This window comes from Polyodon spathula, chromosome 5 (genome assembly GCF_017654505.1).
Source record: "Polyodon spathula isolate WHYD16114869_AA chromosome 5, ASM1765450v1, whole genome shotgun sequence".
Taxonomy (NCBI): Eukaryota; Metazoa; Chordata; class Actinopteri; order Acipenseriformes; family Polyodontidae; genus Polyodon; species Polyodon spathula.
This window is the reverse complement of record NC_054538.1, coordinates 11,727,749-11,747,865: the sequence shown is the minus strand read 5'-3', so window position 1 is coordinate 11,747,865 and position 20,117 is coordinate 11,727,749. Positions and strand designations below refer to the sequence as shown.

Sequence of the window (20,117 nt, the reverse complement as noted above, 5' to 3'; positions counted from 1 at the left end):
GTTTTACTTACAATGCAGTGCTGCTGTAATTAGAGAGCTCAGGTTAGCCCATATACACTTGCATTGCTAGGAATGTTTGTGCTGTGATCACATTTGTACTAGGTCAGGATGAGAATGAAGTAAAACAAATATAAGAGCAGGGTTTCCAAAATAAGCTGACAACCGGTGCGGTCCACCGCCTAATACTGTATTTGCCCTGGCTACTTTATTAAAAAATATCTGTAAATGCTTTTATTTTGAATGACAAATGCCTGACGTTTTTAAATCTCTACTGCCATTTTGCGATCATTTTATTTATTTTTTCTTTATTATTATTATTATTATTATTATTATTATTATTATTATTATTATTATTATTAATTTAAAATGACGACTAATAATTCTTGGCTTTTTGGTATTTTTGATGTTATGGTTGAAGTGTCTTGAGATGAGGTTCTCACTGGTATGTTAACCATAGACAATGATATAGAAACTATTTAACCAGCAGCCCTAACCAGGTGTGCTAGACAAGCAGTGCTGCTGTAGAAAATTTTGTGAATGAGATTGTTCCTTGTTACACAGAATTAGAATTTAAATCTCATTTCTATAGAAGAACATTTATGTGGAAGCTGTTGCTATTGGCTAGTAAAATTCAGGGAGATGTTTTTCTGACCTTTCCTTTGGGTGGTGCTCAGGCATAGACTTACAACTCTCTCCCTACTTGTGCTGCGCTCTGTTGGCTGCTCAAATCCTACGCCACATTACTACCACCCCACAGGCATTAAAAGCCATCTGATTGTCTTAAACATACACCCACCAGTTACTGTTTATAGATTACAAATGGAAAATAATTGTTGTTGTAGCAGCAGCGTGTAGGATTCTCACCAGCCCTAATGAAGATGCTGCTAGGATGGATATATATATATATATATAAAAATGTCATTCTTTTTTACAGTACATTGTTCAGCTGATCAAAGGAGCAAGTGAGCTGAAACATTTAGATGTACCCATAGAAACAAAACTAATACTGACACTGTGGCACTTGGGAACCAGGAATCTTTCAAAGGGATAGGAGACAGATTCGGCATGAACCGCGGAAGTGCTCATTGTGCCTTTTTTGATACTGCAATGTCTTGTCCTCTATCACCTCAAGTATTAAGTGGCCTACCATTGATAATGCTGTGTTAAACATGGCAGCATTTGAAGAAAAGTGGGGGTTTCCTGGAGTTGTTGGTGCAATTGGTGTTTGCCACATAGCCAATAAGGCACCAAGACACGAAAAGGACAACTATTTTAATAGAAAAGGGTTTCTTTCTAATTTGCTGATAGGAATATGAAGTTCATTGATGCCAGTGAGGCTGGCCAGGGTCTGTGCACAATTTTCATGTTTTTAGAAACAGCCATGGAAAGTAATCAACTACTTCATCCCAATTGGCATATTCTTGGTGACTAGGCTTATCCTTCGGAGACCTTACTCCTTACAGGGACAATGGGCATCTAACAAGAAAGCAAACAAGATACAACTATTTGCACAGTTGTGCTTGTTCGGTCACTGAAAGGTGCTTTGTACAATTAAAGGGAACATTTTGGTGCCTTAAATATTTGAACATGTCAATAACAGACATGATTCCAAAAGTAATCCTTTCTGTTTGTGTCTTGCACAACATAATTATTGAAAGGGAAGGCAATAATAATGTTGCCCAAAAAGAAGTTGGGGATGAAGACAGTAGAAATTAACATATTGGCAATGCCAGTAACACTACTGCCGCATATAAACGGGATAGTATCGCTGAACACCTGTAGCGTGGCAGGGTGAAGACCTGCACACAGGATTTATATATAGCCCACGCCGTACAACGGGTGTCAAACTCACAGTGTCTTCTGGCTTTCGTTCCACCCGAGCTCACAGTTACTTAATAGGTCTTAATTATTTGATTAATTGGACACATTTAACATTTCTCTCAAAGCCTCAAAATGTTTAATAGCTAGTGCACGTTGAATCAAGTGCATTTTAAAAAACGGTAAAAGACCTTGAAAAATATTAAATATGTTAAATTGAACAAATAATTAGATCAGTTATGTTAATTGAGAGTTTAAGGTGGAATTAAAACCAGAAGATCCAGCGGCCCTCGTGGACTGGAGTTTGACACCCCTGCCCTACAGTATGCATGTTGTGATTTGTAAATATATTGTGATTAATATAGATTAATTAGTAATTGTAATTGCATGACGCTCCATCAAAGGCCAGGGCGGGACCTCCTTGTAGAAGAGTAGCTCACGTCGTTTTCACTGCATATTTGATTTGTTTGTAAATGTGTTTATTTTTGCCTTTTAATACGCTCCATACCTTACCATTGTTGGTATTGTACACGAGTGGTCTTTGTGTCTTATAAATAAATATAAATACTGCATCTCTGTCTCTGTGCCTCCATTCCAGCTCTCACCTGCCTGCTGCCTGCCTGCTTTAGCAGCGATAACAGCCTGAATCCATCACAAGAAGTTCGATTTTAATAAAATAATGATTTATTAAATGCCAACACCATTGTTTTTGTTTACAGCTAGACTACTGTAGTACAATTTATTTATACTTTATTTCAAAGCTAGTATTTAAAATGTATCGTCTAAGAATATAAGTAAACAAAGACAAATGCTGTTTTTTTGTTAAGATTTATAAGCTTTTTAAAAAAAAAAAACGAATGATAAATGTATCAATTTTATTAACAAATTCTATTAATTTCATATATAAAATTACAGATTATTAACACATATATTATGACTTTAAAATGCTTGGTTCCAAAATGTGTCACTCTTGGACATAAAATTGTACAGGGCTCGAGACACCTTGGTGTGAGGGACGCTATAATTTATTATTATTATTATTATAAAATAAAAACACAAAACCCACCTCTGTTTCTTAAGGTTGCCCTTCAACATTTGGGTAAACTTATTCCTTTCATTTAATATATCCAATTGTTTATTACCTATTTCTATTAATTTATTATGCGTGTGGTCACTGTCCTCTTTTCTTTCATTAGCGTATTTCTAAAACGATGATGGTGGGCTCTGTGATCTCCTTTTAGATTTGAAGGGGTTTTGGGTGACACTGATGTAGATTGTACTGGAGGTCCTGCCTGTGGTTCAGGAGATCCTACTGTGGCTGAAGGGTGTGTTTTTTGCTACAGCAGCACTCTATAGCCCGGAGATCACAGGTTCAAGTCCAGTCTATGTCTACCGACCGTGACTGGGGGTGACCTAGGGGGCTTGGCCAATTGTGCGCCACCCAGGTAGGGAGGGTTTAGGTCGACAGGGCAGTCCGCAGTTCACCATGCACCAGCGACCCCTGTAGCTGTAGGGTGCCTGCAAGTCTGCAGTGGAGCAATTCAGATCTATGTTGTCTTCCAGCACTATAGGTCTGGTGGCTTTGTTGTGGATCCGCAATGCAAAAAATGACGTTTTGGAGGGCGCGTGTTTTAGCCTCCGTTTCCTGAGATTTGTTTAAATTATTAAACAAAAAAGGAAATGAAAGGGTTATTGGGTTTATTTTGTGAACTCCAATAAACCTATTTTGTCTTTTGCCAGTATATATATATATATATTTAGAGAGTAAAAAATAAAATTTAATGTAGTTTACTTGACTCCATTAAAATAAACTGCCATTCACTAAATTTAGCTCAGAGTGCTAATGAAAATATCTGAAATATATGACAATGTGCTTGCTGTGGTTTATTTAAAATAATGAAGATAGCAGAATGAACACTGTGCAATTTTACAGTTGTTTTTACTGACAAATAAACTAACATGTAATCATAAAAACTGTATGTGAAAGTGCATGCTGTCATTTCAGGACTTGACTAATGCTGAGCATGGGATTTGCAGCATGCTGTTTCGCATATTGCAACTGTACACAATAAAGGTGCTGTCATAAATTCCACACACTGTATTTTTTAACTGTGAGTGAATAAAGTTGCTCATTGATGATAGATAATGCTTGTGTTTTAAGCATTATTCAGTGGTATGTCATAATGAACTGTGTTCATTTTGTAAGCCTGTTTTGTCAAAGAAACATGAAGTATTTTGGGTGTTAAAGCTAGGCTCAATCCAAAGAAATATAATAGTGGTGACAGTATGTTCATGTTTATTCCAGACTTTTTATTGGATAACACTTATTTGAATGCCTGCCTAATTATGGGTATTTGGCTCAATAATAGTAGTAAATAAGCAACAGTCTCTAACATATGTCATTAACAGATTGGATTCTCTTTCGTTGTTCTGAAGATTTCAAATCCGATATTTTACAGCAGTAAAATCATGATATTCGGACCTGCATCATGTGCTTGTGGGAACCGAGTTCTCTGTCAAGAGCCTCTTGCTGAGTAGTACTTCTATCCTGGGCTGGCATGTGCTTGTAAAGAGCTGGCCTTCCGGATGCTAGTCAGCTCCAGAATACTGTTCTGTAATTCTGGGTTGCTGTTCCAGCCTCTGTATCCCCAATCCCTTGTTCGCATCAGTCAGATCATTACAAACATCCTCTTATTTGTGTGTATAGAAAGCCGCCTACTCCTTGCTCAATTCAGGTAATTTACTAACTAATTTCCATCAGACAAGGATCTATAATTGAAATGACAAAATAGATGTATCGCTACGCAGTTGTCAGTGTCTAAAGCTATGAATTTCAGGCTAGTACCCAACACCCTGCTCCCTTGGGGCTGTCAATCAGAAAGGGCTTAGTCAGCCCATCTGATTGGTTTATATTTGAGGTTTCCTTGCATGTGCTGGAAGAAGTGATCACGCGTTTTAATACTGTTATCCACCGGATTACTGTAGAATACATACGTCAGAAAGAGAACGATAAAAACAAGCATTACCAAGGAAACGTAGCTTTCGTAGGAGGCAACTGTCTCTGTTAAATAAAATAACAAAACCTAACTGATTTTTTTTTGTTTGTTTGTTTGTTTGTGGCAAGGAGAGCATTGGAATGTTGGTTTGTTGTCCAATATTGAGTAAGCAAAGCTTTAAAGAGTATGAGATCATGAGTTAAAAATCCCAAGGCAAAAGCTAAGTTTCTGTGTTACATTGAGGCAAGCCAGTGGGCCTTTTATATAGACTGGTGAAACAACTCATTGGCTGTTTATGAGTTGAGATCTTTATATGATAAGAAAATGAAAATGATGAAATGATGTAGTTTATATACAACTAAACAAAACCATCAGTACTATACTGTACCATTGGCTACTTGGTCTTTCAAGTGGTTATTAAAGAGTAAGACAAAAAAAACATCTTTGTTAATGTTTTGGCTTATTGCAGAATAATGTATTGTTGTTGACAGTTGGATCTTATTAAACGTCATACAAATGAACCAACACCTACAGTAATTTGTGAAGATCGTACTGGTACTGGAAATCAAAGTGTTACAAGCTAGTCACTCATTAACACATGGTTAATTGGGTACCTTAAGAATGTTTCATTTAAAGGCCCTTTTCCTCTCGCTGCTTTTTTTTTTGTGAAAAACCCTAACAATCTTTATTTATTTATTTATTTTTTGTATAGGATCAGCAAGTGAACAACCGCTGATATGCAAGGTGGGTAATTAATATTATACAGAAAAAGTCATGAATGTTCATTAAACAATACTGCCAGCTCTGCATCGTTCAAAACTTGAGCCTTGTAGTTGCTCTAGGTAAAGTGCCAATATATTGTATGCACTGTAATTTCAACACATGTAATAGCTACTTTAAAAAAAAAAAAAAAATTACAAGTGTAGCCAACATTCAGTACTATTTCTCATCCTTACAAGGTCAGATTGGTTCATTTTGACCCCATAGTTGTGTGTGTGTGTGTGTGTGTATATATATATATATATATATATATATATATATATATATATATATATATATATATATATATATATATATATATATATAAAAAAATGTGTGTGTGTTAGACACGCCATTCTTTTACACAGTTTTGCACATAACAGAAGGCTCTTCACAACTCTGCATAAAAATCTTCTAAATTATGACTCTCTATTTCTTCACAGAACATGCGTTTCTTTTTTTATGAAAAATGTTGCTAGCTTTACCAGCATTCTAATAATTTATCATTGCAACACTTGACTGATAAAAATGTGTCCAAATTACAGTGAAAGCAAATGAGGCATCTGACTAAGTCCAATAGACGGAACTTGGTATGAACCTTTCTTGAACGACCTTCAGGGTATCCGAATATAGGTCAAGATGACCTCTATATATACAGCCGCAGACTAAAGTATTTGGGCAGTTTAGAAAAAATGAGAAAAACCACAAAGTGATTTCTATAATTTCTAATTGTTCTATTGAAAGATATAAATCAACGTAGAAATTCAGTTTTATAATAAAACAACAAATTATTACATGCATAAAATGAAAATGCAAAAACTAATGTCATACTTTGTCAAAAGAATTTGGTAACCCTTGCATTAGTATTTTGTGTGCTCACCCTTTGCTTCCTTTACAGCTTGCAGGGTTTTTTTTTTGTATTTTGAAACCAGTTCCTGGTATCATTCCAGAGATATTTTGCCCATTCTTCAACACAGACAGCTTTGAGTTTGCAATCGACTTTGGTTTCCTTTTTGCAACAGCAGCCTTCAAGTCAATCCACAACATCTCGATGGGTGTCAAGTCTAGGGACTGAGATGGCCAATCTATAGCTAATCTTCCTTTTTTTCAGAAATTCCTTTGTACACTTTGCAGAATGCTTAGGGTTATTGTCCTGCTGGGGTACAAAACTTCCACCCAATAAGCCTTCTAGCGCTATGTATGAGTGTGCAACGTTTCTTAATATTTTGCAGCATTCATTGATCCTTCTACAATACAAAGGTTGCCAGTGCCTGAGGAAGAAAAACAAGCCCATACCATCACACAACCTATTCCATATTTAACACTGGGCATGAAGATCCTTACTTTAAATTCTTCTCCTCTCTTCCTCCAAACAGTGTTGCTTTCTTGGTAAAAAAAAAAAAAAAAGTTGTATTTCGGACTCCAATTGCTTTCTTTTGTTTATTGTTTTTAACAAAGGTTTGCATCTTGGTTTTCACCCATGGACATTCATCTTGTTAAGGTATTGTTGAATTGTTTGCTTGTTCATCAGATCTTTTGCAGTAATCCAGGCTGCTTGAACGATTCTTCTTCCAGATTTTGCAGAAATCTTTCTTGCTCTTCCACACCTGGAGCTAGTTGCAGTAGTTCCTGTTCTCCTGTGTTTGTCAGTAATAGCCCACACAGTGCTTTTCAGTAAACCGAGTCTTTCTGCTATTTTTCTGGTAGTTTCTCCTTTTTTGTTTAGTTGTATCACTTTAGTTTCATTTGTGTTGCTTTTTTTAATCCCTAATTTCCCATTTATTTTTCAGCATTGATTATGTAATTATTCTATAATTATCATCAGGTGCTGGTTTTCAGTCATGATAATTGTCAATAATTAGTAACGAATTGGTTTCATACAGAATATGTTGATGAAGTTTTACATGTTATTTTTCATTTTATGAATGTTCTGTATTAGTTGTTTTATTATAAAGCTGAATCTCTAATATATATCTTTCAGTAGAACAATTAGTCGTTGATAGATTAAATGGTAGCCGTATTAGTCCACAGATGATAGACAGAGAAGGAGATGTCATACCTTTTATTGGACTAACTAAACAGTATAATCACAAGCTTTTGTCCTCCAAAGGTCTCTTCTTCAGGTGAAAGTAAGAAAGAGAGATGCTCTTTACTACTTTCACCTGAAGAAGAGACCTTTAAGGTTAGTACAATAAAAGGTATCACATCTCCTTCTTTATCTCTAATAGAACAACTAGAAATTATAAAAAGCACTTTTTATTTATTTTTTTAACTGCCCAAATACTTGTGTCTGTGTGTGTGTGTGTGTTTTTGTTTATATCGATAGATCGATAGATAGAAGCAGTTACTACTTAGACTTATCTGCTCATTTGAGAAACTTAAATAAGGGGTCGATTTGAAGCTGCTATTGGCATTATACTTTAGAACTTAAACCATGAAGCACTTTGTCGTTATTTTTGCACTTCCTATCTGTAGGTACAATGCACTGTTGTGTTGGAGGCGGGATCGATACAGGCCAACACTAACTCCCAGTGTGGACAATGCTTCTGTCTGGACTGGATGCCGATGGAAGACCACAAGTTCCTGGCAGCTGGCTTCTATGATGGTATCTTTTTTGTTTATGGCTGTATCTATCCATCCATTACTGTAATGCTTATGGGCTGTAAGGATCCTAACTGCATCATAGTGTTTATCCCAACAGTTTTACCATGTGCCCTTGTTTCCTTGTAATTATCTTTAATTTATAATTATCAAATTTTGTGAACAGGTTAATTAACATTCATCACAAATCGTCTTCAAATTACTTTGTTGTTGCTGTATCTAAAGGCAGTGTAGACTATATAGTTCTTTGCTGTATACTGTATCCCACTGTATACATTGATCTTACTGTGTCCTCCCATGTTTGGATATTTAAAGTTTGTGGGAGAGGTGGAGGGGAACACTCTAATTCAGGAGACCTGCAGTCCAGTGTTGAGGTTCTGTCTTCCAGTAATTGTTACAGATAAACAAAATCCTTTTTTTGTTTGGTTTTAGATGAGTGTGTTGGATTCCGTTATATAAGCCAATTTTGGAGACTTGGGGTGCGATATTCGAAAGGTTTGCGCACCGCGCAGAGAGGTATGCGCGTCACAAATGGCCGTTGTGCCAAGTTGCCATATTCGAAACGTCCTTTTGCACGTCACAATCCATTCTGCGCTGTGTAGAAATAAAATGTATGCATCGCGCAATATGGGAGGAGTAGCCGACAATGTCCGTGATCCTGGTATATTTGAAGGTATGCGCCAAGCACAAAACCAGGTTTGTGACACACAGAATAAGGATTGTAAAAGGACTGCGTTAACTCCGCGGACACTACCATTCCAGCACTGACTACAACCAGGCAACAATGGGAAATGTGGGTAGCATGCAGCATGTCCATCGACATGTGGATGTGAATGACGCAAGGCACACCCATCAACAGCAACCCCAACATAGGCGAAGATATGCTGAAAGGGTGCACCGGCCTCGGCACACATATGAGGAGCTCAGCAATGAGCAAATCATGTCCAGGTATCATCTATGGCATATGCTGCATGATGACCTGGCTAGAACAAACCTGCACAGTCATGCCTTGTCTGAGCAATTGGCAGTGTCTGTCTGTATGTGTATCCTGGCTACCGGAACCTTCCAGAAGGTAGCAGGTGATACAGTGGGGATCACCCAGTCAGACATGTCCGCCACCTCGACCGGTTCATAACCGCGTTGTTGCGACGTGCTGAGGGCAGATTAAATTCCCCAGTACCAGAGCAAACAGTGAGGAGATAATGCAGGGTTTTTATGAGGTCGCGCACCTGCTGCGTGTGGTAGGTGCAATTGACTGCACCCATATTGCTATCCGGGTACCTGTTCCAGTTGTCCTGTTCTAGCAGGATTCCAGTTGTATTCAGAATAGTGGGAAATTTGAATAGCTATTCCATGCGTTGTAAACAGGGAATTCCGAATTAAACCATCCGTATTCTGGATACCAGTATTCCAAAAACGTGATACCAAATACCCACTTAGTATTAGGGTACTATCGGAATACTAGCCCTTCTAGACACCTTATTGAGAAAACCAGTTTTTTTTTTTCTAGACACACGAGTTGTCATTTTATAATCTATAATATATAAGACGATGGCTTGTGTGCCCAACAAAGCCTTTGCAAAAATTATTATATATATATATACACACACACACACACACACACACACATATATATACACAGTGCCTTGCAAAAGTATTCAGACCCCTGACCAATTCTCTCATATTACCAAATTACAAATGATACATTGAAATTTCATTCTGTTTGATATTTTATTTTTAAACACTGAAACTCAGAATCGATTATTGTAAGGGGACATTGGTTTTATGTTGGGAAATATTTTTAAATAAAAAAACTGAAATATCTTGCTTGAATAAGTATTCAACCCCTGTGCTGTGGAAGCTCCCAGTTTGCACCGATGAAAGAAATTGCCCTAACGAGGACACAATTACCTTACTATTGGCCTCCACCTGTGAACCATTAAAGTTGCTGTCACATTTTCTGGATTAAAACTCCACTGTTGAAGGATCATTGGTAAGGCTGTGAATCTGAAGGAAAATGAAGACCAAAGAGCATTCTACAGAAGTTAGAGATAAAGTCATACAAATGTATAGATTAGGGAAAGGGTACAAAATAATATCCAAGTGTTTGGATATCCCAGTGAGCACAGTTGGATCAATAATCAGGAAGTGGAAGCTGCATCATACCACCCAGGCACTGCCAAGAAAAGGCCGTCCCTCAAAACTCAGCGTTCAAACAAGAAGGAGACTTGTGAGAGAAGCCACAGAGAGGCCAACAATCATTTTGAAGGAGCTACAGAGTTCAGTGGCTGGGAGTGGAGTAATGGTGCACCAGTCAACCATATCAAGAGCTCTGCATAACACTGGCCTGTATGGGAGGGTGGCAAGAGAGAAGCCATTACTCAAAAAGTACCATCTGAAAGCACGTCTGGAGTTTGCCAGAAAGCATGAGAGTGACCCAGCTGCAATGTGGGAAAAGGTTTTGTGGTCAGATGAGACCAAGATAGAGCTTTTTGGCCAAAACTCAAAGCGCTATGTGTAGCGTAAACCTAATACTGCCCATGCCTCAAGACACACCTTCCCTACAGTGAAGTATGGTGGTGGCAGCATCATGTTGTGGGGATGCTTCTCATCAGCAGGAACGGGGCATCTTGTTACAATTGAGGGAAGAATGGATGGAGCAAAATACAGGAAAATACTGCAAGAGAATCTGCTTCAGTCGGCTAAAAAACTGAAGCTTGGGAGGAAATTCACCTTTCAGCAGGACAATGATCCCAAGCGCAAGGCAAAACATTGGAGTGGCTCAAGAAGAAAAAGGTGAATGTCTACAGTGGCCCAGTCAAAGTCCTGATCTCAATCCCATTGAGAATCTGTGGCACTATTTGAAATTGCGGTACACAAGCGTCGTCCAACCAACCTGAACAACCTGGAGAAAATCTGCCAAGAAGAATGGGCCAAAATCACTCCGACACTGTGTGCAAAGCTGGTACATACTTACCCCAAAAGACTTAAAGCTGTTATTGCAGCGAAAGGTGGCTCTACCAAATATGAATGTGTGGGGATTGAATACTTATGCAAGCAAGATAGTTCAGTTTTTTATTTTTCTTGAAAATATTTCCCAACATAAAACCAATGTCACCTTACAAAAATTGATTTTGACTGTTTTAAAATAAAATATCGAACAGAACGAAATTTCAATGTACCATTTGTAATTCAGTAATATGAGAGAATTAGTTAGGGCTCTGAATACTTTTGCAAGACACTGTGTGTGTCTGTCTATATATATATATATATATATATATATATATATATATATATATATATATATACACACACACACACACACACACAGTACCAGTCAAAAGTTTGAGTACACTTGCTGGAAACTAGGTTTTTTTCATAATTGAGAATGTTTTACGTTGTATACGTTTCTGTAAATACTTGAAAATGCAAACACATGTTACAATATACAAAACAAAACATAAGGAGTATCAAAGCAATGTTCAAGAAAATTGAAAATTGGCTCTAAATCTTGGATTCCTCAAAATAGCCACCCTTTGCCTTAACAGCCTCACAAACACGAGGCATTCGGTTAACAAGTTTCAGCAGGAAATCACCCGACATGTCTTCCCAGCTCTTCTGCAGCAATTTCCAGAAATGTAGGGCACTTCTGGGTAGCTGTGCTTTGACTTTTCTGTCCAGTTCGCCCCATACAAGTTCTGTGGGATTGAGCACCGGAGACTAGGCAGGCCAGGTAATTAGATTGAGTTGTCCTTCACTTTCCTTCTTCGCCAGATAGTTCTTGCATAACTTTGAGGTGTGTTTTGGGTCATTATCATGCTGAAGAATGAAGGACTGCACAAGTAGCCGTAATCCTGATGAAATGGCATGCCTCTGAAGTATGGTATGATAGCCATGCTGATTGAGCTTGCCATGGACTTGGTAAAGATTTGCAGCAAAAACATACAAGCAATAAGCCTCTTTTTTTGTTTCCATAACATATATACATCATAGTGACGTTTATAGCGTATTCCCATGCCCAACAGACGAGTGTGGCACTCACCTCTGTCCAGCACACTGCCTTCCTTCTGTTCTTTTAATACGGTCCTATTAGTATATGGTAATGCATCGGTAAAGAGAAACATGAGATGCAAATGTATTCTAGGTGGATATTCAATATGCACATAGCGCAATCAAATTTGAATTGGGCAAAAGCCCTAATTTGTCTCATTATACCAATATCTGCACGGTAACTGCGATGCGCTAGTTCCAATAACTGCGCACCGCTGGCTCAGATAGTGTCAGAGTAACAGTCCACTCTGGATTTGGGTACAATGGTACAAACATACAATAGTACAGATTATATATGTTCTTCACTGCTCCACAGGCATATCGGCATCCAATGTGTACCATCAAAGTATGGAAATGCAGATTGAGAGAAGGATGAAGAGGGGAAGGGGGTCCTGCCTGTTATCTTTGCTGTGTGTTGCCACACATTTGTAAATTAATTGTATAAATACGTCATACACCCAACTTGTGGCCCATTGCTTTATTTCTATTCCATAGGTTGCTGTGCATTACGGATGAGGGGTGGGCAGCTGCAGTTAACGTTTTCCTAAAATCAGACCAGTGATACAATCAACCAATCAAAGACTAATTGTACAGAGACTGTTCATTTATTGAGAAATCATAGTAGGCTACAATTAACATGTTAGGAGCATATTTAGAATTAATTATGATTCCTACAAAAAATGGTATAACGAAAAAAATCCATTCCGGCGACAAACTGGGCTTAATCATGATGTTCAAATGGGTGAGTAGAATGAATAACAACGCATTTCTGTGTATTGTGTATATAAAAATTCTTGATTGATGTTTACTTTGCAGTTGAATAACCTTGTTACATTTACAAGTCAGAGAGTGTGCTACCACAGTTAAACTTCGTCATGGCACGATTTATATAAAAAAATAAATAAAATAATTCAGAAAAAACATTTTTTACTTCATAAACATACAGCTATGTCAGATCAGCTGGCCTTTAAAGAAACCTATATAGTATTTCCTTGTGATACAATACTGTCTATTTAATAAAACGGTGGCGTTATCAGTACATTAATTTGAAAACTTGGCGTGTAGCTATGGAGCCAATTCTGTATTTGAATGGCCTGTATGTATGTGTGCACAATATATTGTGTGGTCTTGTCTGCTGTCATATCGGTACATACTGGGGCGATACCAATGATAGCAGCTTGTTGCATTACTAGTGGTGACTGTCTGCATTCTCGCTTGGCTGTTGTGTGCAGCTGCTATATTGGTAGTGAATGCGCAGACGAAAAAAAAAGTCAAAAAAATGCTATATTCCAATGTCTTGCAACTGCTTTGTGTCTCATTTTGTGCTAAAGCACTATTTATTAGCGAGGCACAAATTTAGCGATGGGATTGCGCGAAGATCGGGCCCTTGGTCTATTTTCATAATTTCACTTTAATTGAATCTCCTGCTACTAGATTCAAAAAGAAGAAGAATGTGCAACAGAAATTTATTTGCCCTGAAATCCCCTGGAGCAGTCGTGTACACTGTATGTCACCCCCTTCCTTAGTATGCATTTTGTTGTGCCCCTGCTGACACAAATTAAAACGCTAGAACTTGAACTTTATTTTAACAATGTTTTGTTTCGGAGATTTAACCACAAAAAGTATTTATTTGCCAGCTAAATGAGGCCCCGCCCATTGAAGCGTTTAATTTTCATTGTGTGCTGCAGAGCTGTCCTTACACTCTGAGAGCCAATATCTCCACTTCCCTGCATCCTCTCCCTACTACAATGCCCAAAACAATTAACACATTTGAAAACTTTTAGGAATGTGTTTGTTAAAATGTATGTATTAAGTTAAATCAGAATTTTTTTTTTGGTTAAATCTAGACAAAAATAAGCAATTTACATTCAATCTGGGAAAAAACATCTGTTAAAACATTTGTGCATTTTTATTTATTTTTTTATTTTTTTTCTTTTCACGTTTCTGTTTTTTACACTTGTTGCCCCATACATGGAAGCCGCCATTTCGGTTCACGGCAGTTTCACTCACCATTTCTCCGGATCTAGTCCTAGATTGATCGTTCACGGCTCATTTGAAAGGAAAGAACTTGGACTAATTAGCTGTCGTTTATGTATTTATTTGTTCTATCCGCCCCCACCCCCCCACTGACTCTCCGTGGCCCCCACTTTGGGGACCACTGCCTTAGACAACCCAGTGGGTGCGTTCACAGAGATCATTCTGCGCAGATTCTGTGCAGAATCTGAACAATTTAGCCAATGATCTTTTAAAAATGATCTCCATGAATGCACCCATTGGCTAAATTGGTCAGATTCTGCACAGAATTGTCTCCGTGAGCGCACGCAGTGTCGCTGCAGACCGGGTGGTGTAGTCATGCATGTGCAGCTCCTAACAACATCATCCACGATCATTTCATAAACAAGGAAGTAAACACTACAACAAATAAATAATTCCACAAATGGAAATATATTTGTGTTGGCTAATTTCAAATTAACAATAAGTTAGTACAAATAAGTATAACGGTGATTGGGCTTTTACGTGAAATCACTAAACCTACAGTACAAGGACAGAACAAGAACTTTCTTTTGTACATTTAGTTGATTGAGTATATGAGTTTGTGTTTATATTCTTTTTTTATTTTTCAGTTATTTTATTAGTGGACACTGGGGCTGGTTGTTACAGGGGGCATGTTGATAGTGCCAATTTATTTATTGATTTATTGATTGATTTATTTATTTTTTAATACAGATAACATTAGCACATCTTGCTCTGGGAAGGTCTGATTATGTGACAGTATGCAGAGCAGTATATGTATTATTAATAATAATTATTATTATTATTATATCAGCACTATATGAACATGCCCCAGTAAGAACTTACTCCAGTAACAGAAAAAAATTATAAAATGAGGAACATTTATATGTAGGTGGTATGCACACAGAGATCTCCAAGTGCCAGAGACATGCAATCCTTGCAGATATTTTTATATTTTCAACTCCTGAAGGCTTAGTATAATGCATTATTTCCATAATGAAATTCTCAATGAAATCATTAGTACAAAAAAAAAGATTAAATAATACCTATAAGGATTGAAGTAGTAGACCACAGGTATATGTGGGTGCAGAACATTTTATAAAACTTTGATCATTTTGATCAATGGAAACTGAGGTATTCTGTTATTTCAAAATGAGGGGTTACTGCTCCATTGATTTCACTTTTGGTCTACGCACATCAGAATTACCTGACATTTTAAACACAGTTCCAAGTGTAAATGTAGAAAAGCATCATGTTTCACAAAAACAAGTAAGAATGCATTGTATAATATAACCTCTGTTATGTGATCTTGTGTGTAAAAGCATTTTCTTTTCTTCATTATAAGGTACGGTAGCCTTATGGAACCTATCTACCAAATCGCTGCTGCAGCGCGTCTGCCAAACCAATGGATCTGTTACTCTATACCCCTACCACAGCTTCATAGCCCATGACCATGCTGTTCGTGTTCTCACCTGGTGCAAAGCCAGCAGGTAATGAGAGTTCAAGCTTAGCCGTGTGTGTGTTATCTAGCCATCACTGTTTTTCATCCACAACATCGGACAACTTCTGCGTGGAATTCATCAGTGCAAAAGATCATTGTATTTTTGCATATAAAAAAAAAAACAGGTTACCAGGTTGCAGACTTCTATTTTGCTGTGTTCTTTCAGAAAACATCCCAAGAAACCAGCATGCCTTCTCACTTAAATTGCAGCTGACAACATTAAAGAGCATCATTTACAAAATGACACAAGCAGTGGGATGGAAAGCAGTAGAGTATTGTTTCTCACCTACTCTCTGTCAGATTTGCTGCAGAGGGGCAGAGGGAGAAACCACAGAGAGACTTTTATAAAAAATAAGCAAAGCAGTGAATCAAAAACAAGTAAGCAGATGGGTCTTCAGCTAGTGGAAAAAGTAAATAATAAAGTAGACTTTTTCTTCATAAGTCAGCAAGAGTGTAGATGATTTTCAGTAAATATTGCCATATGTTTGAAGGTTATTCCTAACTGCTGCAATTGGCTTCAGCTGTTGCTTTTTTGTGTTTTATAAAGTGTATAAACAGAGTAAAAATAAATAAATAAATAACCTTAAAGGGGGTTTGTAGTAGCCTTAAGCAAAGCAGAGGACAGTTAATGTCGTTAAAGCATACTTTTTTTTAAATGTCCTCTTAATGTCCTCTTAATAAATGTGCCTGCAGATTTAATAGATTTCCATTACATATCATTGTGAGCACATTTCCATAAAAAAAAAAAATTCTGAAGCAAAAATATTGGTAAATTTATATTTAGAAGTTCTTGAGCTGTGTCCCCACCCCTCAATCTGGAAAATGGGTATCTTCATAGTAAAGCACATCACCAAGGTCAAATTAGAAACAACAGGGTACTTAGTCTAAACAGCATGCAAGAAATGGTCATTTTCGTTGATATTTTTACGCCTGCAGCTGGTACAAAGTCATTACACATTTTACTGAAGTAAAAGAAAAACAGCTAAGAAAGGCTATGTATCCCCTATGAAACAGATCAGGAAAATTGCAATATCTTAAATTACTATAGATTAAAGGGACACAAGGACCTTTTTATCGTGTTACATGTTCCCATGTGTTGCTACAACTGTTTACATAAGGTGTGTGTTTTTTTTTTTTTTTTTTTTTTTTTTTTTTTTTTTTCATTTTGACCACTTTTTTAAACTTTTAAATTGCATTCCCTGCCTCAAGATGGCTTCTAATGTACCCGCGTGGACCTCTCGGAACTACATTTCACATCATCCTCCTACTCACTTAAATAACTGAGGTAGATTTAGCAGTGAGCAGAAGGATGATGGGAAATGGTTATAGTAACAGTTATAGTTCTGAGAGGTCCATGCGGGTACATGGGAAGCCATCTTGAGGCAGGGAATGCAATCTAAAAGTTTAAAAAAGTGGTCAAAATGAAAAAAATAATAATAAAACAATACACACACCTTATGTAAACAGTTGTAGCAACATATGGGAACATGTAACACGATAAAATAAAATGGTCCTGATGTGCCCTTAAAAACAAGGTGATTTCCAAGAGCCAATAAATCTAAAAACATGTTTACTTATCTAAAAAAAATCCAATATTCTCCTTGTGCCCTGCATGTAAAAGCTGTTACCTGATTGAATTTCAAAAGCCCCCACTTTATTTGGAACCTGGCAGCATCAGACAGCAATCACACATTTTAATGTTATATCGCATTAAATAAATATTCATAAAAAACAGTCTAAGATATAGTTTTGGTTTTTTTTGATCTTCAGTTAAAATCAGAGTACGTTTTCCATAAATCCCACTGTTTTCCATTGTATGTTGTTCTGTCTGTGCAATACCCCAACTTTGATCATCATACATACTATAGACATTCATATGAATGCTTGTAAGACTGATTGAAAATAACTTGTATCAATGTAATATAGTTAGACTGTGTGATTTAGTCTTTTCATTTCAATACATTTTAAATATGAGACATTAATAGTCTTCGAAAAGTTAGAGGGGTGACTGCCACAATAGATTAATCTTTGTTCTTGAGTGATTGACTAATTTTAATGATCTGAACTTCCACTCAATTAACTTTGCCTCTTAATTTTCAATGCTTCAGTGATTTTATACTCACAGCCAGCGAGGACAGGAAGTTGAAGTTCTGGGATCTCAGGAGGACTTATGAGCCAGTCAGTGTCATTAAACGCTACCTCAGTACAGAGGTGTCATGGCAGCTTCATTGGTGTGGAATCTCTGTGGCACAGGAAAACTGCTACGTTGCGTAAGTCACTTTTTTTCTCCCCTCTCTCTGGCAGTGTTCCATCTGAATAAACATTAAATGAAATAATATGTCTGCTTAATTTATGTATTAATATTATAATTGTGTCGCTGTAATGTATGCACCTTTATTGGGTAGGAATCCCTTTACTACAAATTTTATGCTGTGGTTTCTAGGTAATGGAGACCAAATATTAAAGGTAGTCACTAAATTTTGCACGCAACTGTATTTTATCATTTTTATGTGTACAGCTATGGCCAAAGGTTTTGCATCGCCCTGTAGAATTAACTAATTTTGATTCATAAGGTCAAATAAAACCATTTTACTTTATGGATCATAGAGGCCATCTATTTGTTGTCAGCTTGAAAGGGTACCAGTAAGGACAGTATTGCATAACAATTTCAATCATCTGCTGACCGTCTGTTTGTTGAGAATGCGTCAGTGCATCACAAGGCCCTGAAAACGACATGCCAGTGGCCTCATATTACATAGTCACCAGCCTGAATGGGTGCAATTAACTGCTACGTCGTATTCAGAAAGGGAATCCACCCAACCAAGACAGTCCACGGTGTGGGGAAACTCATCTGATCTTTGCAGATGAGTTCACACAATACCAATTGCTGTGTTAGTAAGTTTCCATCTATTGGTTCCAGTGTTCATTAGTTACACACATATAGCGTAAACATTTATCGTTGGATACAAGAATTGTGGCACCTAGTTATAAACAGAAATCAGTTGCCTAACAGAGATGGCCTGTCGTCAGGAGAGGATTCAGGTAGCTTTTTCTGACTTACACTCTCCAGTGCCTGTTATATATATATTGCCTAACTGCTTGTGTGTGAAGCGTTACTTTGTGAACTCTGGTTACATTCTCTTTTCCTAACAATATCTAAACACTCAGTGTATTGGTGTGAGTTACAACGTTGTTTCAGACATAGAACATACACAAGGTCAAGTGTACCCAGTTTATCAATTCCTTGTTTTGAGGAAAAAAATATCCCTGTTGATAACAGCACCCCTTGCAGCTCTGCTCAGCACAGTGTTCGCTTCTCAAGTGTGCTCACAATATTTGTTTAGCCTTTGTTAACCCCTACAATCGTAGGGGTTATAATACATTATTAAAGGTTTATATTTACCTTGTGATGTTAGTTGCACAAGTGATTGCAATTAGCCTTAAGAAATGGTATCTGAATATCCCTTCTGCAACGCGGCAATACCACGGAATGCCCCAGGCACCCCTATATGTATCTGTCAGGTGTGCTATGATAACAACTGGTTGGTTCAGTTCATCGATTTCTTAACCGTAATCGGTCCTGCGAGTGGAATCAGGTGTGGATTCAGAATAACTTGATCGCCTTCTTTGATATTCCTGGTAGGCATTATCCTGACTACTGTCTTAACTCGGGCATTGGTTGATGGGGTTAGTGAAGACTATTCACATGTTGAGCATTTCAGAAGAATTTGTCACTACACCTGAAAATTGTGCTGTTCTACAGCGTCAACCTCCCTTTTGTACTTAATTTTGGTGGTAGCTCCTTTTTTAAAAACAAATATAATCTGTCCATCCTTACTAGTGACCAGATGTTTCTCACGGATCCATGTAGGAACTGATACCTGTTTTCCGCTGTACACTGAGCTGGCTCTATGTGACCCTGGTGCACCTTATGAGGAGCCTGGTATAGACCGAGCCATACAACTGACATCACACTCAATTGATGACTTGAGTCACATGTAGATGATGTGACATTAAGAGGCACTGTGTTTGAGTTGAGAATGGCTGGTCAAGAGGTTATGGTTGTGTTTTTCTTTTGTTTTTTGTTCTTTACATACTACTGAAATGCAACAAGGGAAGTATTTCTCAAAGAGTGCAGTAATTCGGATCTGACAGCAAGATACTCGGCCTAGATGCTGTATGTCATTCTTTGTCTTCCTCGAGAGTACTGACTGATGCAACGTAATGACAAAAGTCGTGAACTCTGTCACTGGCCCTGCTTGGTTCAGATGTGAGGCCAGAGTTTCACGGTTTGGTTCTAGCTCGGCTCAACGGATAGCCAGTGGAGAACCACCCATACCGTCAGGGCATGGGGTATGAAGGATAACTACAGCACAGAG

The 20,117-nt window shown here is 37.6% G+C and overlaps 1 protein-coding gene across 3 annotated transcripts in view; it reads left to right on the top strand.

Moving 5' to 3' along the window:
• The window catches only part of gtf3c2 (general transcription factor IIIC, polypeptide 2, beta), a 52,042-nt gene that overhangs the window by 20,153 nt on the left and 11,772 nt on the right, over positions 1-20,117 (top strand). For all 3 annotated transcript variants that reach the window (XM_041249750.1, XM_041249751.1, XM_041249752.1), the window contains 4 exons: positions 5,527-5,558; positions 8,049-8,178; positions 15,583-15,727; positions 17,847-18,008. In XM_041249750.1, the coding sequence (XP_041105684.1) occupies positions 5,527-5,558; positions 8,049-8,178; positions 15,583-15,727; positions 17,847-18,008 (469 nt within the window). The remainder of the gene's footprint in view (positions 1-5,526; positions 5,559-8,048; positions 8,179-15,582; positions 15,728-17,846; positions 18,009-20,117) is intronic.